This window comes from Rhinatrema bivittatum, chromosome 8 (genome assembly GCF_901001135.1).
Source record: "Rhinatrema bivittatum chromosome 8, aRhiBiv1.1, whole genome shotgun sequence".
In the NCBI taxonomy this organism is placed as follows: domain Eukaryota; kingdom Metazoa; phylum Chordata; class Amphibia; order Gymnophiona; family Rhinatrematidae; genus Rhinatrema; species Rhinatrema bivittatum.
In genome coordinates this window covers 30,434,740-30,461,424 of record NC_042622.1, presented here as the reverse complement: position 1 = coordinate 30,461,424, position 26,685 = coordinate 30,434,740, and the positions used below count along the sequence as shown (strand labels likewise).

The 26,685-nt window shown below is 45.8% G+C and overlaps 1 protein-coding gene across 1 annotated transcript in view; it reads right to left on the bottom strand.

Annotated features, from left to right (window-relative positions):
* Nucleotides 1-26,685, bottom strand: part of B4GALT5 (beta-1,4-galactosyltransferase 5) — a 140,213-nt gene that overhangs the window by 34,936 nt on the left and 78,592 nt on the right. The window contains exon 2 of the mRNA XM_029612748.1: nucleotides 959-1,093. Coding sequence (XP_029468608.1) covers nucleotides 959-1,093 — 135 coding nt within the window. The remainder of the gene's footprint in view (nucleotides 1-958; nucleotides 1,094-26,685) is intronic.

Here is a 26,685-nt window from a genome sequence, read left to right as displayed (position 1 = left end):
TCTTGTTATTACTTAGAGCTTTTTTTTTGTTTTGTTTTCCGCTATCTTACAAGTACATTTGCACCTCAACAATCTGAAGATTGGCTCAAATATCTCATTTTGGGAAATAAAATGACTGAATCACAATGCAGTGGTGTAAAACCTGAATTAATAAGTTAGCTCTACCCATTACACAGGTCCAAGAGCTCTCTCTGTGTTATGCACTTGCAGCATACAATGGTTTCTTAAATGATTTCCAGTATCTAAAATCTTATTCTAGTGCTAAGTCATGGGGTTTGCCATATTTTGTCCATCTCTCTCCGACACACAGCTTTAAATTTCCCTTCCTAGCCCCTACACGTCTCTTAACTCAAGAGATGTCTGGAATCTGATTAATTTTTATTTGTAGTTTTTACCGTGCTATCGTAATTGTTTTATGCAAATAAGATTGTTATCCACACTGAACAGAATCTTTTTGGAAGATAAACAGATCAAAGGAACTACCATTTTAAACTTTCACTTATCTGAAATCAGTAAAGTAGGAGGTTGTATCCAGGACACATGGTAATACGAATGGAGCAACGGCCGAATTAGCCCAAGTTGGATACTCATGTCCAGCGGCACTCACCAAACCTTAAGGCTGACCCTGATTAGTTAGCCCTACCACTAACTCCAGGGTCAATCCAATCATTTTTTGGTTTGCATTATTAGAAATCAAAAACTGAAACTTTAAGAAAAGATGCTTTCTGTTAACTGGACCTTGCAAAGTGCTGAGGAGAGAGATTACATGACAAGACACTATATTAAAAAAAAAAAAAAGCAATTATATTTTTCCACTTTTGGATGTAATGATTTATAAAACTGAAGCGCCTACAGTCTGATGTGTTATCCAGTCATGATACATAATGCACAGATCTGTCTGTGAAAGTGTTTCTTTATTACTGCAGTCTAAGCTGTGGCAAAATGCTATCAAACGTACCCGTGTCATTCATGCTGCTGTTCCTCCTTGCATAGGCACTCCGGACCACCTGTTCGTACATCTGTGCTCCTATCGTTCGCATGTTTTCCCGGATCATGATGCCTTGGGCTTGCACCATAAAGAGGTAGGTATTCACTGCAAGATATAGGACATGGGAACAGTTACAAATAGAAAAAGGGTGCAGGCTCCAGTATGCATCATTCTGCTTTCTGCTACTCATGCTTTAAAACAATCTAGCAACCCCTAAGAAGAAAACAGACTTCTGGTCTAAAGGCATCTGGCTAAAGATGCATCAATTACATCTCAAAACAGATTAATTCCTACAGCCTCCCTTGCCTTGAAACTGAAGGTATCCATACAAGTTGCAACTGTATTCCTGTCACAATCAAATGTTTACACGCAGCAATCCTATTTCCCCACACACGCCTTCGTCACTGTTTTTCCCCCAACGTAAGCACCCAAATTGCCTCCATACTCTCAGAGTGAGATACATCTAATACTCCAAAACTCTACATGAGCCTTTGACCCCTTTCACTTTAAGATGCAAAATATACAGAATTAATGGCTCGGTGCATCCTTACCAAAGTCTTGTGTAAAAGTAATACAATCACTTCCTCCCTGCTATGGACATCTGTCTGTATAAGTCCAGCATATGGCCGGCTGCTGAATGAACCTGTATTGTTCTTCGTGTTTTCCCCTACATCGCTAGACTAATGCAATGATAAACCTCCCTTATCCGAGAGCATTACATACACACTGCCTTTACTGGCCACTAACATACTTTTCATTAAGAGAAATTCAATATTACCAATAGAAACAGCGAGTCAATAGATTCAGGATATCAGATCGCTGTACAGAAAGCGCACCAATTTACAAATATTTCAAAAAACATATTTGGCTAATAAAGATATCCAGCATGAATGTTTTTTGGTTTTGCAATGTCATAATTTAAATTAAAGTTAACCCCTTCCCATGTAGCACTGGCTGATTTCTTCAGAATGCGATTCCAAGATACGGCCGCCACCGGAAATTAACCCAGCGGGTAGTGCGGTACTGGACGGCTTCAAGGCAAACTAAAACGGGGAGCCACTTGGGCAACCAAAATATAACCCAAGAAATAGTGTAAAAGATTTCAAATGCACAATTATGGGAAACATTCTACATGAAGTGAAACCAAGTCAGGGCCAGATGGAGAGATGTTCTTGTATCCTTGGACATTGTTCACACGAGGCAAGCACACCGCCAAGTGATCCTCGCACCCAAGCGCCTAGCTAGCGAGACTCTTATTCTTTTTATTATACAACCTTTCTAGTTACAGTGGTTTACAAATTCAAGACATAGCAAAAGTCAGTAAGACAGATGCAGTACATACACTAAAATAATAAAAGGATACATTCTTGCTAGATATAAAAAGAGTAATGTGTTAGCCATGCAGAGCAATAAAACAGAGGTGTTTACTGAATCATCTCCAAATGCTTCCTTAAACAGCCAAGCTTTGACTGGTAAAAAAATTCTATTGTAATGGACTTTGGCAACTAAAACAAGACTCCCGGCTGCACTGAAGTCTCATTTGTGTTGCCAAAGGCAAGACATTGTTCTCATTCTACTTATAATGGGCAACCAATGTAAATCCATTAAACTAATGAGCACATTTCCAAAGGCAGTCCCTGTTCCTACCCGTCAGGGCACTCGCCCCTGGAGATGCCGCCTCAGTGCACTAGGATAACACCACCTGGAAGGCAGATCATTTCCTTGAGTCCCTACTCCTCCTCTGAAGGTGCACACGGGCGGAGGTGGGACCGTGCTCCACTGCCCCTAACGTCTCTTCGGCATACCTCTGTCTGCCACGGTCGTTTTCAGAAACCACACACTTATTCTCTGAAAGCTAGGAGCTCTTTGCACCAGGTGCACGTGTATAACCTTCCCCTAGCAGACAAAAATCACACGCGGCCCTATCTATATATGTATGAATAGGATTGGTTTTTTTCCCCTAAATAGCCTGCAAGCTAATTTTCAAAAGGGAAACTGCCTGCAGAATTTCCATTTGAAAACCAGAAATGTGGATATTTGGCACCCACAGAGTAAGCAAGGCAACTTCAAAATGAAACTCTGCGTGTACTTTCCCTTCCCTAATCTAATCTCGGAGAAGGAGGGGGGGGGGGGGGTGTCAATGGTCAAACTGCATTCTCACACAGGGAAATCCAGATTTACCTACATAAATCTCAGAATTGCCTTCAGAGTTATTAAAAAGATGTGGGGAATGCTTAAGAAAGTTCCGTGAAGAGCTAAAATGTGTGGCTTTAAAGGTTAGATTAGGAACTCATGGATTTCTGCAGCTAGCCTCTCCCGAGTGGGCTTCTTCTCAGGTTAAATAGCCTGGTGCTGAATCCCCAGAGAATCCTCCCTTCATGGTAGCCCTGTGCCAAAGATCACATTTGACAGTAAATTATGGACTACAGCAACAACAAAATCCCCAACTTTAAATTCTCTCCTTCAACCTTCATTAAAAGGTGTATTGTCTATCCTCCTGCAGCCGAGAAAAGCTTTCTACAAAGCACTGATAAAGTTTAATAAAGCTCAAAAAAATAACTCCAAGAGACGGAAAAAAATATATCAAATACTTAAACCTTTCTAAAATGCAGCCTAAGGTATCTGCAGCACACATTAAACACTCTTTACTGCAGTCCTGCGATGGCTATAGTCCTCTCACTGCATTAGGAGCATCTCCCAGCGTCTGCCATATAAGCTGGACGGACTGCAGCACCATCTCGCCGCCTCCTTGTTAGGAAATGCAGCCGGGACAGCCTCAAGCCCAAGCTGAGAAACTTTCAACCTTCCTCCAAACTGTACAAAAGCTTCACTGCCATTTCATGTAGGTTGACCCTGCCTCCTCATCTTGAGTGAGGTAATAAGTTTGGGTTAAAACTGTGCTGAAGCTCAGTGCATAGTTTAACGCAACAGGCTAACACTTTATGTTTGAAACTCTCAATGCTAATGGTACGCTGATGTATCGGGAGTTTTAAAAAAAGTGGGCTGACTGGAAAATGTGCACCCAAACTGGAGCTACTAGTACATTTAGCACAGGTCCATCGTACACTAACTCGGGGGTGGGAGCAGGGCCTCTCAGACGTGGATTTATGCACACAAAAATGCTATCAGCACAGAAAACCTTTTCTTGGGTGCATCAATCACATTTATGTGCAGTAAACTAGCTCTGTGCACAAAGCGTTTTTGGCACACAAATCCTGATTACAGGGAATGGCACTAGGACTGCAAGTTCTGCCCATAGCCTGACCCAAGTGCTGGAAACTGGACTGCACCTCTTGAGCAGGAGTAAGTTTTCCAGTGCTAAGAAATCCCGAGATAAGCCAGCACAGCTCCCTGCACTTGGGGGAGGGGGGGGGTAGTAGTTAATGCCTTTATTAACATGGGATTTCCATGCAGGGTCACTAAACTGAACACAGTTACACACACTTTTTGTGCACACAACGCCTTGCTGATTCAGGAGGAATATGTGTGCACAAAAACTGTGCTCTAAGCACACCTTCTTACATCGGGCCCTAAGTTAGCTGTCACCACCTTCCATCCCACCTTTTTTCTATTCAGATGTTCCAATTGTTTGAGCATATATTAGGTTTTGATACCCTAGTCCCAATAGCCAGGGTGCCCTCTTATTTATTTATTTTTTACCTAGTGCTATATTCGGTCCCTGCTGCACTTTTCCTACTGCAACTTAAACAGATAGCTTAAGTCTGTCTTTCTTTTATAGACAGAGGCCAACGTTATTAAAAGGTAAAACATGTAAACAGTCTTACTGTGAATACACTGGAAGAAACAACAACTAAAGCCATCTAACTCGTAGAAAACAAAGACAGGTAACAAGAGGATTGCTCTGCAGGGCTAAGGCAGATCATCTGATAGACCATAGGCAGGGCAGAGCTCACCGGGCAGGAGGAAAAGCTTCCAGGATTGCTCTGCGTCCAAGTCAGAGGTTACCCCTTCAGAGCCATCTGCAGTGAACATGCAGGCTCACCACTTTATGCCGAATAAAAGCGCGACCACCGCATTAGCAAACAGAAACAAAGCTGCTGTGGCAGCAGGACAACAGCTCGGTGCCACGGGAATCCTCTGCACATGAATGAAAATGCCACCTGCACGGAGGTGAAGCTCCATTTCAGTGGAGACGAGGGCCCTGCTTCGGCGGAGCTTTGCACCAATGGTGCTGATCTCTTTGGCAGCCTCACACTGCATTCTTCTTGGCGTCTCCTCCAGCACCACAAATTTCTGCATCGCACTTAACCCCTGACTGGAGGAAGATCTGGCAGCTGGCACCACAGAGGGAGGGGAAGGAGCTTTACCTTGTTTGTGCAATGATTTATTGCACCAGGAGACCAATAGTGCTTCGCTCCTAGATGAGAAGCAGCTCCACTGCTCGGCCTCATGCCAAGGCTTGGTGCTCTTCCTGCCAATGCCTCCATCTTCGAAGGATATTACTGCTGCAGGAGTCATGGGCCAGGCCCAAACTGCAATAGCAGACAGTGTGCGCATCTATAAACAGACATCCAGCCCCCAGAGATGCAGGCCTTAAAGCGGATTACACCATAGGTGTCCTGGCCTTGGGCTTTTCCATGCTCTTCGATATCTACTTCTTAAATCCGCAGACTTTTAATACAGAATGTAAGAGCTCTGTGTGAGGCAGCCGCAGAAAGGCAGATAGAAGTTTCCTAGTTTTTGGGTCCTAATGTTCCTAAGACTGGACAAAGACAGACTAAGGGGCTCATGTGACAGCATGATTGTGCAAGAAAGCACAGCTGCTTACCTGAAATAGGTGTTCTAGGCCAGCAGGATGTTAATCCTCACGTGTGGGTGTCATCATCCGATGGAGTCTGGCACAGAAAAAACTTGTCAAAGTTTCTAGAAACTTTGGCCAGCAGATTGGGCATGCCCAGCCTGCTACTATCCGCACATGGTCCCCCTTCAGTCTTGTAACATAGCAAAAGAAACAAGTGATAAAATAAAATAAAGCGAAGGTGAACCCAACATCTTAGTGAGGTGGGCGGAATTCCTGAAGACTAGCATCTCGCTGTCCTAGGAGAACACCCTTTACAGGTAAGCAGCTGCAGTCCTCACATGTGGGTGAGTACAGAGTTCCAGACTGCCCCACTCAACTAGAGACCAACAGCGGCCGAACAAGGTGCCAACGGGCACAACACAACTGTGCTGCTGTGGGATAAACAGGGAACAGTCTGGTCCCACAAAGAACACAAGTAGAGAGAGAGTTGGGTTCAGACCTGAACCCGGTTGCGCAGGACGGACTGACCAAAGGCACTGTCCTGACGGCTACCCCTGTCAAGGCAGTAGTGAGCTGCAAACGTGTGGAGAGAAATCCAGGTTGCAGCCCAGCAAGTCTCTACGACAGGGACTGCATGCAAATTAGCTACTGACGCTGCCATGGCCCACACATCGTGAGCTTTCACTCTGCCGGCTAGCTGAAGGCCAACCAGTTCGATAGGGTTTGTTTACCCACCGCTGCACCCAGGCCTGTTGGGGTCAAATGACACGAAGAGCTGGGTGGACTGTCTGTGGCTGGCCGTGCGATATAGGTAGAAGGCCAATGCCAGTTTACAGTCCAGGGTGGGGAGAGCTCGTTCCCCCGGGTGGGAATGTGGCCTTTGAAAGAAAGTGGGTAAAACAATTGACTGGTTGATGTGGAAATCAGTCACCATCTTGGGCAGGAACTTAGGATGTGTTTGCAGGACAACAGAGTCATAGAAGAACTTTGTGTACGGTGTGTACGTAACCAGGGCCAGAAGCTCACTAACTTTGCAAGTGGAAGTGATCACCACCAGAAATATGACTTTCCAGGTTAGGAACTTCAGGTCACAGGACTGCAGAGGCTCAAAAGGGAGGCTGCATCAGTCTTGCCAGGACAACGTTAAGGTCCCAGGACACTGCCAGTGGCCGAAGAGGGGGCTTCAGTTGGAGGAGACCCCACATGAAATGGCCAACAAGGGGCTACACAAACGGGTGCACAAGCAACACCTCTGTGGTATGCATTGACCACGCCGAGGTACACTCTTGACAGAACTGGTCTGGAGTCCAGACTCAGACAAGTTTCACAGGTAGTCCAGCAACTGGGGGAGAGGGCATGAGAAAGGGTCCAATCCATGCCCCCCCAACACCAGATGGAAAAGGGTTTCCATTTTGAGCTGTAGGACTTCCTGGTCGACGGTTTCCGGGATTTGATAAGGACCCGGGAAACACCGTCCGAAAGCTGTAAGGGCTGGAGGATTATGTGCTCAACATCCAAGCCATGAGGGCCAATGCCCGGAGGTTTGGGTGACACAGCGTACCCTAGTTCTGCGATCTGAGGTCAGGTGCTGTCCCCAGCAGGATGAACGTACGTACTGACATGTCCTGGAGAAGTGGAAACCAAACCTGCAGAGGGCAGGAGGGCACTACAAGAATCATGGTCCCCTGTCCTCATGAAGCTTCGACAGTCTTTGAGAGGAGCGGGAGAAGTGGGTGCGCATACAGGAGGCCCTGCCCCCAGTGAAGGGGGAAGGCATTGCAGGCCGGATGGCCATTCCCCACTACTAAAGAGCAGAATCTGCTCACCTTGTGATTGAGAGGGGAGGTGAACAGGTCCACATCCAGCGTATCCCAGTGGATTGAGGGACCACTCGTGTGGCTGGAAGGACCAGCTGAGGCAGTGTGCCAGCATGTTGAGGTGACCTGGCAGGTAGGTTGCCTGCAGATACATTCTTTGGGAGAGGGCCCAGTTCCGGACCTGCACTGCTTCTTGGCAGAGAAGGAATGAGCCTTTGCCACCCTGGCTTGTTGATGCACCACATCACGACCTGGTTGTCTGCCCTTATCAGAACTTCCTTGGATGACAACTTATCCTGGCATACCGTATCACCCAAAGCTCCAGAAAGTTTATCTGGCAACGTGCTTTGGCAGCGGTTCAAAGGCCTTGAGTGTGTAAGCTGTTAGTGTGGGCTCCCCACCCCTGAGGAGAAGCATCAGTGGTAAGGTTCACCTGGGGCGGCACAGGCTGGAAGGGAAGTCCGCGTTCTAGATTGGGGAGGGTTTCCCACCAGGCCAAGGATAGCTTGAGAGGGTCCATGACTGTGATTGGAGCCTCTAGATCCTGGGATGCCTGTTGCCACTGGGACTGTAAGGCCCACTGAGGGCTCCTCATGCTGAGGCGGGCTAGCTAAAGGAGTCACATGGACAGAGGCTGCCATGTGGCCCAGCAGGCAGAGTAAGAGAAGGGCCAACACCCTCCTGCTGTTGCGGATAATGGTGGCCAGCGAGGCGAGGGCAATCGCCCGGTCCTTGGGCAAGAAAGCTTTTGCTTGTGCAGTGTCCAACCTGGTGCCTATGAAGTCTAGCTGCAGGGATGGACAGAGGTACAACTTGGGGAAGTTGATAAAGAACCCAACAGTCTGCAGGGTCTGAACCGTCAGGGCCAGAGCTTGCAAGGCTCCAGAGTGGGAGTCGCTCCTGACCAGCCAGTTTGTCCAGGTATGGGAACATATGGACCAAGCAATGCTTGAGGTAGGCGGCCACCACGCCAAGTATTTGGTGAAGACACAGGGGGCTGATGCCAGCCCAAAGGGCAGCACTTTGTATTGAAAATGTGTATTCCCCACCATGAAGCGGAGATACGTCCTGTGGTTGTGTGCGTATGCCTCCTTCAGGCCAAGGGAGCAAAGCCAGTCTCCTCTTCGGAGGGGGGGGGGGGGGGGCTGAAATCAGCATACCTAGAGAGAACATCTTGATCTTTTCTGTTATGAGAAACTTGTTCAGTGCCCTGAGGCCGAGAATGGGGCGCAGGCTGCCATTCCTTTTCGGGATGAGGAAGTACCTCGAGTAGAAACCTTGGCCCTGTTGCTTGTGAGGGACTGGTTCCACTGCACCCGCTGCAAGGAGGGCGGCAAGTTCTGTTTGAAGAACGACCGGATGGGCAAATGAACCCCACGATGGACACAGGGGAGAGGTCTCTGGGAGCCGGCTGAAGTGCAAGCAGTACCCCCTGGCGGACGATGGAGAGAACCCATCGGTTCAACGTGATCTCTTCCCAGTGCCGGGTGAAGCTGAGGAACCTGCCGCCAACTCGGGGATTGGGAACCAGGGGAACTACCAGCTGGCTTATGCTGCCTCGCCACCAGTCAAAAGCCCATGGCTAGGGCGACCCCTGGAATCGGATCGGGGTGGGCGAGTTCGAGCGGCCAGAGGGTAATACTTCCTCTGCCGGTAGAAGGATTTACGAGAACCTTGCCTGGAGGTTTTCCTGGCTAAGGATGGCCCTTTTGAGGCACTAGCAGATAGCTGCTGGAGGGTATCATGATGATCCTTCAATTGTACCATTGCATACTGGATCTTATCCCCAAACAGATTCTCACCTGTCCAGGAGAGGTCAGTAAGCCTATCCTGGACCTCTGGCCAGAGGTCCGAGGCCCAGAGCCAAGCCAGCCTTCTGGCACCAATACCCACGTTGGCTAAGCGGGCTGCAGTAACATCGTAGGTGGAACGCACTTCTTGGTTTCCTGCTTCCAGACCCAGCAAGGCAATAGCGGCAAGAGCTTCCTGCTGTTGCTGGGGAAGGACCTCCGCAAAATCCTGGACTCTCTTCCAGAGATTGCGGTTGTACTAAGTCATGTAAAGTTAGGCAGGCCGTGATGCAGGCAACCAGCATTGCGCCCTGGAAAATTTCTCCCCCTATGGTGTCAAACTCCCAAAGCTTGCGTCCCGGAGGAACGGGTGCAGAAACGCCGCGCCTTTTTTTTTATTTATTTTTTTTTTTTAAGGTGGACTCCATGACCACCAACTGGTGGGGGAGCTGCCTCCTCTCAAACCCCAGGGCCTGTTGCACCAGGTAGGTGGCATCGGCCTCTCTTAACTGGGGAGACGGAGATGAGGTGTTCCCACATGCGGAGGAGAAGTTCCTTGAAAATATCGTGGATCAGAACTGCCACGATCTCCTTAGGAGCGTCAATGAACTGGAGGACTTCCAGCATTTTAAGATGTGCATCCTCCTCCATGAGGAGCTGAAAGGGAACGGCTTCAAACATAGCCCTGAGAAACCCTGCGACAGACTGATCCCTCAGGTGGGTCATCTGAGTATTCGGAGGATGAGTCTGTGAAATAGTCACCCCAAGGGTCATAGGGACCCTCTTCCTCACTTGGGCCGGGTTGCTGAGGGCGAGGGCCGTGAGGGGCACAGACGGCTCAGGGAACCTTGGGCAAGGGCACATGGTCCCAGTTGCCTCTTCCTCTGAGGATCGGGACCGTTCTAGTGAGGGGGGGGGGGGAATCTGTTGCCGACAGGGCATCAAGGAGTCCTCTGGCACCAGTAGAACGCCAAGAAGGATGTCCAGATGCTTTAGCATCTGGACATCCTTCTTGGCGTCCACCTACTGGTGCCACTGATGGCGGAGGCTCGGGCACTAGTATGGAGGCCGGTGGAGCCAGCAACTCAAACACTCTGCAGCGCCTTAAGCAATGCCGATTACACCCTGCGGTCCAACTTCTCCTGGAAGTCCCGAGTAGTCAGGACTGATGGAGGGGGATAAGGCGTTGCTGGCTCATCCTCGGGTCCCCGAAGTGGCACAGCACCCTGCACTGGTATCAGTGGGGAATGCCTCTGGCTACCGGGGGCTGTGGAAGATGGGGCCTCCGGTGGCCGGTGCTGCTTTGATGGCAGCTCAGCAGCTGCCGATGCCACTCCAGAACCATATTGGGACAGTGATTGGTGCTGGTGCCACCGGAATCCTTCCGGTGCTCAGCCTGGTCTTTCCCTGCCACCGAGGAGGTCGATGACCCCGAGGTCTGGGGGAGTGGAGAGACCACGGAGGATTGATCGATCTTCTCACCAATCCTTGGGGCTGCTGGCTAGAGGGATCGCGCGAAAGAGAGACTGAGCTGGCTCTCCACGATCCCCAAGCATCGAAGAGGCTCACGCAAGTGTGGAGGATTTTGGGGTCCCGAAAAGTTCCTCCATTTTGTCAAGGCGTGCCTGGTGCCCTTTGGGTGTCATCTGATCGCACAGATGGCACCCACGGATATTGTGTGAGGCTCCCAGGCAGAGAATGCAAACCTCATGTGGATCCATGATGGACATAGTCCACGGGCACTGGGGGCACAAACGAAAACCCGTCAACGCCATAAAAAACAGCCAGTTTGTGGCTGATGACGGACAGATGCCTTGGAATGGAGAGTCAGGAATCGATTGCAAATTGGAAAAAAAAGAAGGCCGAAAGAGGACCTACCGATCACGAAGAGGGACCTGACAAGGATCTGGGAAACAACCCGAAAATAGAGGAAAAACCTTGAAAAGGTTGGAGCTCCACGGACTGCGAGGCAACTGCACCGCGGAAGAGACTGAAGAGGGACCTCGCGTGGACAGTAGCAGGCTTGCCGGACTCCATCGGATGAGGTCACCCACGTGTGAGGACTACCATCCTGCTTGTCCTAGGAGAATTCCTGTGCATGCTTAGTAAAGTCTTTATTGAGCTCCGCGAGATGGATCCATATCTGTGCCAGATGTCACCCCCCACTAGTAGGCCAATGCAATATTGTGTGCTCAGGCTAGCGCACAGGTTAAACAGCGGTTGGATGTGCATCCATAACCTCTGATGCAATAAGGGGATCAGTGAGTCCAAAACAGTGCATAGCTAATAGCTCTCATCACATGTAAAAGCCATGTTGATGAAGCTATTAGCCAGCAGGGGTGGATTGGCCTATCGGGGGATCGGGCATCCCCCGGTGGGCCGGTCATGCTAGTCACGTGGTCTGCCGAGCACGGCTGTGACAGAGCCGTGCTCAGCAGACCATGTGGTATCTCCTGGGCCGGCCCGGGCAGCGAACCCCCGGGCCGGTCGTCATCGGGAATCCGCCCCTGTTAGCCAGTACCCCCAATGTTAAAAAAAAAAACAAAACCCTAAACACCCAGTATGCCTGACATGCACGTTTTAACCCTCAAAAATTAAGATTTATTTTATTTGTTTAATGCTTTTTTATACCGGCATTCATGATACAGATCATATCATGCCGGTTTACAAGGAACCATGGTTAAAACAGTAACAATAGCATTAACGTAACGGAGAAAGGCAAAAGTTACAATAAAACGAGGGTAATGGAACTTGGGGAAAGAGGAAGCCAGAGCGAAAGAAACTCGTTGATTATAACAAATTATTTACAGTGTACTGAATGTTAGGCAATGGTAGCTAGGGCGGACCTGTGCTTAAGGAAAGATCAGCCCCAGTGCTGGCATTAAGTCTTCAGGCACCCCAAAACATGAACAAAAAAGCAGAAAATACTGCTTTTCTGTGGTTCCTCTGACTTCGTATCACAATGATATTAAGTAGAAGAAACCACAGAAAGCAGCAACATGAAAGGGAAAAAAAAAAAAAGTCTTGACGGCGGTCGGTTTAGGAAAATGGTTGCTCAATTTTACCAGCGTCCATTTTCCTAACCATGCACGAGCACGTCTCCTGGGTGTCCGATACCATGGACGCGCTAGGGACATACAATTTATCCCTAGGGCATCCATTTTAGCGTAGTGGCTCATTTGCCTATCGCTTCGAATACCCGAGAGAGGTGAATGTGCAAGTGGTAAAAAAAACAAACAAACCAAAAAACGGGCTCCCAGTTTTTAACGCACACTTTGTTGTATCGGCCTGATAGGTGTTGCTACTTGAGTCCTGGGAATGTTGCTGTCATGATGTGGCTGGTTTATTATTTAGGTTTTAAGTGACACCTTATAGGGTTTTTTTTGGGGGGTTTTTTTTTACTTGACAAATTCCCTCCAATACCTGTGAAGGGGGTAACCTGCATGAAGCAGTAGATGCTACACTTAACAGAAGGCATGGAAGTAATGTGCACACTGCGATAAATTACTACCCTTAACAGATAGCATGGGCATAATCTGCATGGAGCAGCAGTTAACACTATAAGCAATTTGCTGGGCAGACCATTTGGTATTGTGTGGGGGAGGGGAGGGGCGAGATCCTGGAAGGGACTGGACAGTGGCATGATTGAAGCAGGTATTTTTTTTTTATGGCAGAGTACCAATTTCAGTTTTCACACAGGGTGCTGGTGAGCCTAGAAGCAGCCCTGGGTAGGGTCTCGGTGACTTATAGAAAAGTAATATTACTCCTATTTCTGGCTGCTGATACATCTCCTTTTACACCCAAGCATACTGTTAGCTTTTTCTGTTTTATTACTAGTATACAATGATAGGATAGAACTGCCTGGTACCAATCTGAGACTCAGGGTATATATTAACTAACAGGTACAATAGGACATCTGTTGCGCCAAGGAATGTGTAACATTTCTTACCTGAAACCACAATTCTAATCCTTATTAGTCACTCAAATGTCAAAGGGCTGCAGGCCTTTTTCAATGAAGATCTTTCACACAGGCAGAGAAACAGAGCTGCTTACCTGTAACAGGTGTTCAAGGACAACAGGATGTCAGTTCTCACAAGAGGCACGTCACCATCTGACAGAGCCCGGCAGGGAACTTCGACTGCCTCACCGAGCAGGCCACGTGCATCTGTCCATGGAGGGACCCCTTCAGTCTGCTTCCTTAGCTTAGACAACTGAAGCAAACGCCAAGGGGAGGTGGATGGGTTTCATGAGGACAAACATCCTGCTCTTCTCTGAGAACACCTGTTATAAGGGTTACTGCTGTTAATCAGGTTTACTTAGGGAATACCTTCTGCTATTACTGGCATCAGTAGCTTGGGATCTACTTAGTGTTTGGGTACTTGCCAGGCACTTGTAGCCTGGATTGGCCACTGTTGGAAACAGGATGCTGGGCTCGATGAAGCCTCAGTCTGTCCTTGTAAGGCAAATTATGTTTTTACAGGGAAATACCCCATATCCCCCCCCCCCCCACACCTCTTTTGCCCTTGTACATTCACCTCTTTATCAGCAAGTTATAATTGTAATATGCCATGCAAACCTTGTATCCCCATACAGAATTATTGCCCTTGTGCAATTAATTTATCATCAAGTTATATATTCAATGTTCCTATCTGATTTTGTTGACACCCCCCCTCCTCCCAGTTTATTGCACCCTGTTCAATGTACAACTGTTTCAAGTTTCATGTAAACCGATATGATGTTCACACGAATACCGGTCTATGAAAGCTTTTAAATAAATGAACAAACTCTGCTTTCTCTGGAGGACAAGCACAACGGCAGTCCTCACAAGTGGGGTATCCCTAGCTACTCACTACCACAAACTAAAAAAGGGGAAGACAAAAAGTGGCAATAGGCACAAGAGTTATGCTGGCCACCAGCCTTTTCCCCATTTTATCGTATCTAGGAGGGGCAGCCTGGAACAAAAACAGGCCCTAAGAGGGAGTGGAGCTGGGGTCTACATCTCAAACTCCACGGAACAGACTGGCCAAACTGAGTCTCACATTGGGAGACCCTGTCCAAATACTAGTGAGATGTGAAGAGAGGGAGAGAACTCCACGTGGTCGTCTTGTAGATCTCCTCCATGTGGTAGGTGAGCTACCGATGCTACTATGGCGCAGACAAAGTGAACCTTGACAGCATCTACCAGATTCAGGCCAACCTGGGCATCACAGAAGGAAATGCAATCTGCTAGCCAGTTGGATAAAGTGTTTGGCGACAGCTATTTTCAGTTTGTTGACATCAAAAGAAACAAAGAGCTGGGTGGGATTTCTATGATCTTAAGTTTGCTCCAGGTAGAAGGCCAAGATTCTCTTGCAGACCAAACTGTACAGTACTTGTTCACCTTAGTGGATATGTGGCCTGGGGGGGGGAAAAAAATGTTGGGAAGGACTGACAAGGCAAACAAAATTAAAGTAGTTTTGTGCTTCCATTCTATCAAGAAAAAAATCTTGTACAAGGTGAATAAGCTACCAGAGCCCGAAGCTCACTGACCTGGAATGAAGTGACCACCACCAAAAACATGACCTTCCAGGTCAGGTACTTCAGGTCACAAGAGCACAGTGGCTCAAAAGGAGCTTTCTCCATCTGGGATAGAATCACGATGCGTTCCCAAGACCCTGGCGGACTGATACGAGGCTCGAAATGAAGCAGGCCCCACATCAAGTGGACAACCACGGGCTCTACTTTCTATGCATGCTGGCAATAAGCACCAACTGCACTAAGATGAACTTTTATTGTGTTCATCTTCAGACCAGACTCAGACAAATGTAGAAAGTACTCAAGCAATTTGTGTATGGAGCAGGAGAAAGAAGCTAGAGCCTCCCGATCACCCCAAAAGGCAAATCCCTTCTATTTAAGGACTACTAAAAGACAGAACAAGACTGTGGGGGCCCCATAATCGAACGATCCTGCAACCTAAAAAGAACTCTGGCCTAGGAATAGGAAAATGAGGAACCACGACCAGTGGGCTCCACAGAAAAAAGAAATTAAAGGGGCCCCATGTGGTGTGCTGGGCATGCTCAGTGCAACGTTCTAGAAACTAATATAAAGGTTTCAGGCTGGGCTCCATCAGATGAGAACATCAGACTGCCACCCTGCTTGTCCTCAGAGAATCTAAAATTCCTCCAGGACTTACAGAGAATGAAATATAAAAGATGTATTTTTGTTTTATACTTCACCGCTAAATGGCTCTCTAAGCATGTTAAACATTACAGACAAAAAAAGTCATAACAAAATAAGATCCTACGCAAAACCTTCCCATCTCAACAGGGGAGAAATGCACTTGCCATATATTCCTGCTTCTCTGCCCCTTCCCCACCCCCCACTGATTTGGTTTGTGCATGGAGGAGGGAGAATGGCAGAAGCAGGAGCACATAGTGAATATTTCTCCCCTGTTGAGTACACACCCTCGGCCCCACCCTGGTGCAGCCCCCTTTTTCAATCAATGCCTCCTCCCTCCCACCACCCTACATAAATGCAGTTTTTTCTCCTCCTCCAATTACACCCCCCCCCCCCCCCCAGGCAGGCAGCCCTGTCTTCATGCCTCTCTCTCAATTTCCTACCCCTATTTCATTCTCTCCTCTCAAGCCCCAATGTCTCCATTTTCCCCTTCCAGAGCCTTGATTAGGGCTAAAGACCATTCCCCTCTCCCAACTGCTGTGTCCTGATCAGGCTGAAGTCAAGTTTGCTGTCTCCACTATCCAGGTCCTGATTGGAGCCAGAGATGTTTCTTGTTTCTCCCAGCAAAATACAAATTGTGGGAATTTCAGAGTAGATTAAAGATGTGGATCTGTGAAAGGTGAATACCCGCTCAGTTGGGCCTTCTTACAGAAGAGTCTACAATCCCAATTGAGCGTGTTCCAAAGCTTGGAGTGGTTCACGAGGGAGCTCTGAAGCTGAGGCAAGTGATTGTTAAGATCCTTAAATTTTTGCGGATAGAGTGGCGATAACGGCTGCTCTTCGGAAGAAAAAGCATATTGACTTTCAAGGCAATCATTTGTTGCTCTTTTTGGATTTCTTGGCAAAAGTGATGACACATAGGGATGAAATTACATCATCATCTTGTACTGCATTATTCAAAGGGTTTTGATTTCAACTGCAGTTTCCAGCTAAGCATTACTCATCAAGAAGCGGCGAGGATCTGGACTGCAGAAGACAATATTGCAAATATGGAAACTTGAACAGTGTGTGATTAACTTCATTTTGCAAGTTCAGTTCTTGAGGTTATCTGGAATTTGGCTAAGTCTGGATGAGTTGAGCAGATCTACGAGCTGATTATCTTATTTTTCTACTAGAGATTTGGACACTTTTTGATGCATGTATTTTTCTTTTTTGTTGGGATTCAAAATGGGGCTCTTTTCTAGCAGAGCAGTGGCCTGACGCTTTCACAGCTGTTTACATGACTGAGTTAGAGAGACTGGAGCTTTCTAGGGCTAGAGTTCTGAGGGCTATTTCTTCTGCCATGTGCCTGGACATCTTACTGTTTGAGGCTGTTGCTGCCAGCTTATTCTGCTGGAGAAGGAAAATGATGGAGAAGACAAGAGAAAGGCATTTATGGTTTTGGACTATGAGCAACTTTTTCTGGACTATCATTTCTTTGAAACTATATTTTGTTTAAATTTTATTCCATTTAGTTCTTATTTTAATCCACCTTTCTATAGGAGGGTGTCAATTCATTTGCTGCACTCAAACAAGAAGCCCCTGCGAGGCCCTTACCCCCTAGCGTCTGGTGCACAGCCTGCTCTGCCCTGCTTGCTTGCTGATGAGGCCATTGAAGGGGGGCTGAGGTTTCTAAGGCTCTGGGAATACCAGAGTGCTGCGAGTTCCCTTTATCAGCTACCTCCATATCGTTTACCTGGAACCTGGCTGGCTCCTCCTACTCCCCAGAGGGAGGGAATGTGTGTATCGCAAAGTGGGCAAATTGAGCCGGCCACCATAGGGACCCTCTTCGTCCCACAGACTGCGCATCATCTTCTGCTATTCATGATGGAGGGTTCCCTGCCTGTTGAGCATGCTGGGGAAACTGCAAGTGCCCAATGCTTCTTCTCTGAGACACAGTCTTCAGCGGGAATGTGCCTGGACCACCAGAGCAATCTGTCCAAAGTGGCCGACAATGGGAACGTGGCCTGGGAACTGGGAGCTCTACTGATCTCATCAGGTCTTGGGAGCAAGCTACCCATGGGAGACGTCATGAGGAGTCCGTGTGCTAAGAGGATCAGCCTAGGCCCAGTCTTGATGATGCCTCTGGTCCACCTGCTGGAGACTGAGGAGAACTACTGGCAGCTGTCTTGAGTCACCCCTCCCTTATAGTGAACATGTAGTCACATAAGAAGAGAGGGAGGCGTGTCCTCTGTCTCCACTGGGTATGGAGAGGAGAAATCTAGTTTCATGACTGATCCTCTTGCTAGACAAGGAAGACTTTTTAACTACTGCCTGGGGCATCTACTATAAAAATGTTGACCTGCAGTGAGCAAGATTTTCTGGGAGGTGCGAAAATCTGTAGTAAGAGGTCAAATTATTGCTTACCGGTATGTTGCTTGGAGGTGGAGAGACAAGATCCTGATATTCCATATTTTTTCCAAATTATTCAGGAGTTACTTGTAAGCCATATGACAGATGCTGATCAACAAAAACTTCAAGAAGCCAGAAGAAGGTTATATGGCTTTATTGGATCACAAGGCTAATGTAAATTCCTTATTTTATAATGAAACTTCACAGGTTTGGAAATAAAGCTGGACGCTTACTAGCTAGGCTGATAATGCGAATAGCAGACATTTTATATTAATTAAATGTAAGGACGATGTGAAATATAAGCAGGAGATGTATCCAAGGTCTTGTTCATCTCCTGACAACGAGGTCTTTCTTTCCTAAACTGTCACCTGGCCTGTCCAAAGAAAGAACCTGATCAGTAAAGGAACTAGAAATTCAAGACCAACTAAAATCTCTTACATTGGTGAAGGCAGCTGGCCCTGATGCTCCAGGAAATTAATTTTAACACATACTAGAACACTTATACAATAGAGGAACTGAAGATAAAAAAGGTTTTCTGGTGATGAATCAAGCTTTTATTAAAGATAAAAAGGACCCCGAATTACCCTAACTCCTTTAAGATTTTATCATTGATTAATTCCTATTTGAAAATGTTTGCATCTATTTTGGCTGGACGCAGTTATCTGATTTAGTTCATGATGACCAAATAGGATTTGTGAAACAGCATTATTCACTGGCGAATGCCAAAGATTTGCTAACATTAGGATCTAAACAAAGGAATGCCGTTATTTTTGGTTTGAATGCTGAAAAAGCTTTCGACAGAGTAGGATGTAAGTATTTATTTTGGCTTTTTAGCTCAGTACAGTTTCTGTGGTCTGTTTCTAGATGAGTTAACAGCACTGTGGCACTGCTCCAAGGACAAGAATTATTGTTAATGGGCAATTCAGATTTTTTTCTTCTTTGTCCTTTATCTCCTTTGTTTTTCAATTTTAGAATCTAACAATTAGATTTAGGGATTGTTCTTCATTCATAAAGGATCAAGGTGTCAGGTAAAGAGTTTATAATTAGTTTATTCACCGATATGATGCTCTTATTACTAGGGGCGCCGGAGGTTGCTAAATCAGACAGATGTGCTCAAGAAATGTGGATCCTTTTCTGGGCTAAAATTTTAAATTATGCCAAGTCAGTGGCCTTTCCTTTGGACAGTCTCTCCCACATAAGTGGAGATCTCTCTTTTCAGTTTGGTCGGGGAATCTGGTTTAGATCTGGGATTGCTAGGTCGTATTCCAGGGCATATAATTTAAACAGTAGAGGTGTTTCTTGAACATATTAAGTCCTGATTAAATGGCAGTATTTACTTTTATCGTGGGTTTGTCACTGTGCTCTAGTCAAAATGGTACTTTTTGCCTATGATTTTATATCATTTGCAAATGATTCCTTGTTAGGTCAGGTAGAAAGACAATCGGTTGTTTAAAACTGTGGTAATATAATTTATTTGGCGAGGGAAGTCTGCTAGCATTACCCATGCCAAGTTGGCTTTCAACAAAAAACATTAGAAGGGTTGAATATGTCCGATTTGAGAGGGCACGTCGTGACGTGTCAGTTTAGAATAATTTTTTACTTCTTTTAAAGTCTGTCATTCCACTGGTAAAGAATGAATGTGGAGTGGAGAAGCAGCCTAGGGAGAGCTTCTCAACCCAGTCCTTGGGACACACCTAGCCAGCCAGTCAGCTTTCCAGGATATCCGCAATGAATATGCATGAGATCGATTTGCATATAGTGGCATTGGATTGTGGAGATCCTGAAAACCTGATTGGCCAAGTGCGCCCCAAGGACTGGGTTGAGAACCACTGGCCTAGGGGTTAGCGCAGCAGGCTGCAAACCAGGGAGATCAGGGTTCAAATCCCACTCACCATTGCTTCAGGAAGAAACTTGAGCCCTTAGGGGACAGGGAAATACCTCCAGTATTTTTTCTTCAGTTGGATAATTCTAATTTCTATCCTGGGCTGTTTATTACCAATGAAAGAAAAGGGGAATAAATGATCTATAGAAAGTTTTTATTTGTCACTGGTCGCGCTACGGTTATCTGTTCAAAATTTTAGGGACGATGGCAGATTCTTAAGATAAACTTTTGTTTTGAATATTTACCGGTAAAGACATTAATTATATCCTGGTGCTGCAGCAGGAAGTTGCCCCCAAGCAGCTGCTGGGAATAATGGATAATTTTGTGTTAAAGACCCCCTTAAAACTGACTAAGAGTCTGAAGTGGTACAAGGGTTTGTTTGTTTGTTTTTAAACACAAATAATCTCTCACCACAGTATTTAGACAGTTTGGTCCATGGAAGTGGGGGAACAACGTTCATTCACCTCATGAGCCGGAGGCCTGTTTTGCTTCTTTATACAAACGGATGCTTGATTTATATACCAGCGAAACTCAATTTCAAAATATTTTACAGATGGATACTTCGATGAAGACGGCATATTTTTGCATCCCACATCTGCCTTAAATGTTTAATGGAGGCTGGGACCTTTGCCCATCCTTCTTTATGATGCCATAAGCTTGGGGCTCTCTGGCAGGAGGTTCTGCAGAGAACAGAGGGGATACAAGGGACGAGGATTCTGCTTACTTTTAGGAATGAAGGCACAAATGGATGGACCATAAACATTTTATTTCCCTCTTAGATTATGCTGAATGTGACAGTTTGGGTAGGGGAACAATTACAGGTTTAATGATAGATTAATATACAGTAGCTGGAAGTTCTCAGACCAAAAAGGGGGGGGGGGGGGGGGGGGGGGGGGGGGATTACACATTTTGGCTTAACGCTGAGAATATGTTCTCTGCTGGCAGGCAGTGCTTAAAATAACTGTACCTGGGTCGGAGTAAACATGGCATGCTGGAGTCCTTTTGAGACTGCTCTGGTGCGATTCCCTAGTTTATTACTGGTTTCAGGAGGGACGGGATGGGAGGGAGAACCGTGGATATTGGCAGGTCTATTGGTGCTTAATTGTTAATATGGCAAATGTGTTTTGTACTTTGCCTAATATTTGTATGGTCCTTGACTAGACAAACTTTTTTTTTTTTTTTTTAAAGTGATTTGCTGAAGTAAGCAAACCAAGGGGGCCGATGCAATACATCCACGCAGTAAAGAATGGGCACTTGTACCGAGTGCCCGTTTTACTAACGTGCACCCAACCACCTCTCCTGGGCGCCCAAATAATCAAATGAGCTGCCACGCTAAAAAAGGACGCGCTAGGGGACACTGTGCGGCCCTAGGGCTCCAAAGCATCAGGCGCCCAGGCGACGCGGCCGTGCGCGGGTTAGTGCGCCACCGCAGGGCTTTCCGCCAAGAAGCCGAGGCCAGGCAGGGTTTTAAAATCCCGGATCCTGCCGGCTTCTGGCTCCCAGGGGAGAGCAGAGGAAGAAGGAAGCTCACCCCCCAAAGTCTCTTTGGAGAGATTTATTTTAAACTGCCGTTTGATAGAAAATTAAAAAAAAAACAAAACAACGAACCACCAGGCGAGTGCGTGTGCGCGCGCATTTAGTTCAATCAAGGTTAAATTCCTCCTGCAGCTGCCGGTCAGTTAGAGGGGGAAAGCAGAAAATCACCGCTCGGCTTAACAGGCCCTTGACAATGCCGGCTCTGGGGCTGGCGTTACATTTGCCACCTTAACAAGAGTGCGTTAGCCGAATGGAGATTTTCTGCACCGGGGGGGGGCGGGGGGTAATAGCGAATAACCTCATGTACATGGCATTCACATGTGATGAGCGCTATTAGCCACGCCTGAGTTTGGACATGCGTTTTTGGATGCGCTAATCCCTTTTGCGTCAGGTGTTAGCCTAGCGGGTCCAAAACGCACAGCCAATCGCTGGTTAAACTATGTGCACTTTACTGCATCAGCCCCTGAGAAGAAAGCAAAATCGCAAGTCCATCTCAGCCTTCACAAATCTAGAAACATGTGTTTATCGCATTAACAGCAATGATTATCAGATTTAAATCATAATAAAAATACACCAGAGATATTGTGAATGCAGCCTATCTGTAAGCACATTAAACAAGCCTGGTTTACCCATTTCAAAGGCTTTCCAAAAGAGTCCCATTTTTAATTTCTTAATCTTGGACAGAGATGGACCTCTCCAGGCAGTGCATGCCATAGCGGGGGGGAGGGGGCAATAATGGAAAGAAAAACCTTCCTTTTCCTACAAGCCTGGCCTCCGACATTGGGAGAATAATCAATCCCTCCTGGCATGAGAAAGGATAAAAAAGGTACAATGTGTCTTGTTAAGCATGGAGGAGCCAAATAGGAGATTAAATATTAAACTGAAGCCTAAAATGAAACTGGTAGCTAGTGGAATTGTGGTAAAACTGAGAGGATGTGGTCCCAGATCGAAATAGGTCTGAACGCTTGGCAGTCCCTTCCATATGCACTGCAAACTAAGCACGTATGAGGCAGACCTACCCATATAGCGTGCCAAGACAACGCGGCTTCAAGACCACCAGCTCCTGCACCACTGCAGTTAGCATGCTAGCTTCCAATTACAAAACTTTTCAGCTGCCTTAGTGAATTCAGTTTTCTGAAGACAATTTGGTAAACTGATGGACTCTGCAGTTCCATGGGTAACCTGGGGATCTATTCTAATCGCCATTCAGTAGTGTACTTTAATAGTTTCCAAGAAGGCAGAATACGAGGGTTCATAACGGCAACTCCATAAATTCAAAATCAACCATGTAATAAGAGGTCCCCCGACACGGACCCGTGTTTCGCCAGGCTGCGTCGGGGGGGACCAAGGTACAGTCAAATCTAAAAGTATAAACAAAAAGTCTAAATTAGAATGGTGACAAAGAAGGAAGGCTACATAATACAACCGTAACAAACATGTACATACCTTTGAATAAGTACCCGGAGCGCGCAGGCTCGCACAGGTGACAGCTATTTAAACGTATAAAATTGGCGCGAACGCGACAACTCACGCGAGAGCTGTCAAGATAACAAATATCTTGACAGCTCTCGCGTGAGTTGTCGCGTTCGCGCCAATTTTATACGTTTAAATAGCTGTCACCTGTGCGAGCCTGCGCGCTCCGGGTACTTATTCAAAGGTATGTACATGTTTGTTACGGTTGTATTATGTAGCCTTCCTTCTTTGTCACCATTCTAATTTAGACTTTTTGTTTATACTTTTAGATTTGACTGTACCTTGGTCCTCCCCGACGCAGCCTGGCGAAACACGGGTCCGTGTCGGGGGACCTCTTATTACATGGTTGATTTTGAATTTATGGAGTTGCCGTTATGAACCCTCGTATTCTGCCTTCTTGGAAACTATTAAAGTACACTACTGAATGGTGATTGAACATTTATCCTGCACCAGCGTTTTGTGTGTCTTACTTATGTGCATGGTTTTGCTTCTTCTGTATTTGGATCTATTCTAATCCCCATATTTCAAACTTCCTGGCTCGTTGGAAGTAACGCCTTCTTCTTGCTGAAGACATGCAATGAAATCCCATGCAATTTCCATAGCGGGGGCAAAGTTATGGAATACCTTGCCTACCGAACTTAGAATACAGAAAGATATAAAAATATTCAAGAAAAGTCTCAACACAATACTATTCCAAAAGGCCTACGATTTAAATAACACTCAACCATATAATTTGATACCCATGTTACAATAACAGATTTTACTCTCAGACTAATAAATAAAAACAGGGTTACAGTAAAGGCAGATTAAATGTCTGTTACGTTTATTTTATGTTGTTCATTATATTAACATTTGTAATTTTAAAGTTAATTTGAATTATACTATAACATTGTTTTATATGCCTAATTTTATCTTAAGGTCATTTTAATTTTAGCACTGTATTTTATTATAGTTATAGAAACATGTTAAATTTTAAAATGGTTATTAGATTGATTTTTTGATTAACACTGTACGACCACACACAGTCTTGATTTGTCAGATAGACGGCATATAAAAATAAACAAAATAAAATAAATAAATAGAACTCCATGTCACTCCAGTCCCCTTAGGCAGCTCATTTTGTAGTATGGTTTATCTTATTACTGTGTTATAATAACTGAACAGCCAGTAAAGGGATTTAAGTCCTGAGAAATTTGTGAATGATCTGTCCAGTTTTACAGTCTAATGGAGAATCCGTAGGAACCAGGAGGTCCGAAGGTCAATGGACACAACAAGCATTAAAAATGCAAGTTTACTCTTAGGAAATGCTTCCCTTGGTATTCCTAGGCATTTGAAAAGGGGCAGAGAGAACTTGGGAATAATTTAACCAAAATTAGTTGGACAGCAGGCAGCTGGTTCCATCCCCATTTCTGTTGCCCTTCTCTGTACCTTTTCTAGTTCTGCTGTATCTTTGAGATGGGGCAACCAGAACTGCTTACAAGGCATTCCTTTCCGAATAATTCCTAACTGCCACCACACAAAGCTGTCAGTAAACCTAAAGAATTGTGTTTCAGTTAAAGTATTGACTAGAACGCCTTCTAAATGCACCTTGCCCGCTTCTGTGGAATCCTGTGACAAAGCTGCACATGTTTAGGTCCTACGAAATGGGAGTTATTTCATCTGTTGAGCCAGAAATAAATAGTCTGGGGGCAATGAACTTTACCTTGCCCTTCTGTTTTAGTAAAGAAGGGAGTGAGTCAAGTTCTGACTAAGCTGATCAATAGTTTCCTTGACTAAGGGAATAATTCCGTTGGATCTTACAAACATACATTGGGCTGATTATTGAAAAACAAAAAATGCCAGCCTTGACTCAATTTAAATAACTATAGGTCACTTGCCAATGTATCTTTCTTAGCAAACTGTTAGAAAAAACTATTAACCAGACAATTGCTCAACTTTTTGGAAGAAGGTGCTCATTATGATCCTTTCCAGCTATGGAACCAAAATCATTATTAGCTCTGTCTGATGATCTAAGACTGGAATAGGATAAAGGGAATGATAGGCCCAAAAGGACCAGCAGGCTATTTTGCTTTTGACAAAATTGATTTTTTTGTTTTTAAAATATAGGTAACACTACTACTTACTCCCCTACTGGAGCTCTGGGCAAAATACATTATAAAGTAGATTACAGTCAGAATTATAGAATAAATTACATATAACTGAGCTAGTGAAAGTTATGGGCCTGAGTTATCAATTATGGAGCCACATACAAACAAAAATATAATGCCAGATATATTACATAAGACCATAGCACACTTTCCATTCCATGAAGGATATTTCCAGCCTTTCCATGGGTTGAAATGCAATTACATTATTCCCCCACACAGCTGATGCTTTAGTAGACAGTTTATCCCTGCAGGATACTTAAAGTCAGTGAGTTAAGCACTTCCATCCAAGTCAATATTCCAATACTTAGGCAGGTCTTACGAAAGTAGGTCCAGCCGTCTCTGTACAAATCAATTTACAGTTACCAGAGTGAACTGCGCATTTGTCAGTCTCCCCAGTGGGGTCTGCCTTTTTGTACCACCCTTTTTGGGGCCTTTTGTAGAATAACTCACGCCTGTCCGCCATCAATAGTCTCTGGCTTCTGCCACAGGGCTTAACCCTGTCTGACTCAAAACACAGTCTCTGTTTCTTAGCAGAAACCAGAAATGTCTTTTCAAGCACAGTTTCTAATGTTTGAGAGCCACCACTCACCGTAGCTTGTAGAGAGAAAGCAGAGTTGCTTACCTGTAACAGGTGTTCTCCTAGGACACTCTGCTGGCTATGAGAGTTGGTGTAGGAAGATGGACAGGAGCATTCTAGTTTTGGAAAAAGAGGTGCAAAGGGATAGGTTACTCTTTGCAGCTTCTCCCACAACTAAAGCTAGAGCAGGATATATTGCCTCCCAAGTAACACTCAACTCTTTGTTAAATCAAAGGGCTTCTAAATCTGTTTTATTATAAACTACAGTCTTCTGTTTTGGGAATAAAGCAGGCAAGCTCTTGGTGTCGTTGATCAAACACTGGGAGGGTACTTGCACCTTTTTTTCCAAACTAGAATGCTCCTGTCCATCTTCCTACACCAACTCACGGAGCCAATTATGTCCACAGGTAAGATTATGACTTTTGCCATCTCCCAATAAAGGGCAGGCTCATTTACATGAATTTGATTGTGCTAATGAAATTCTCTCCATTTAAGCTGTAGAACTTCCCGAAAACTCGTATCCCCATACAACTGGGCTGGAAACCTCCACCTCCCTGGCCCCTTCTTCTTCAGGGATCCCCCAATGAAGATAATAGCATGGTCAGAGATTGCAAGAGGGCCTATAACCACCTGAGTAATCTGAGAAAACATGGATGAAGATATCAACAAATAATCAATCCGTGATTGAGAGGCATGGGGCCTGGAGACGTGTGTAATCATGCTCAGTGAGGGCAACTATTTAACCAGGGACGTTAGGAAGTCCTATCCCTTACCTGGGAGAACTGGGAATGAACTGGGGGAAACCAGTAACTGTGGTGTGCGTATCTTCTAAAATCCCCCCTTAGAGATGGCAATTGTGCGTCCTTCTAAAACTGTGCACACGTTTATTTTATTATTTATCGACATTCGATCTGAGATATCACATCGGTTTACATTCAGGTACTGTAGGTATTTCCCTATCCCCAGAGGGCTCACAATCTAAGTTTTGTACCTGCCCAAGGTCACAAGGATTCAAACCCTGCTCTAACCACTAGGCTATTCCTCCTCCCTGTACATGTACATGCATTCAGCCTATTTTATACCATGTGTACATTTATGGCCACGCCCTTTGGTACGAGCCTGCATACATGTGTATGTGCGCCCGCGCGGCTGTTTCAATGTTACTG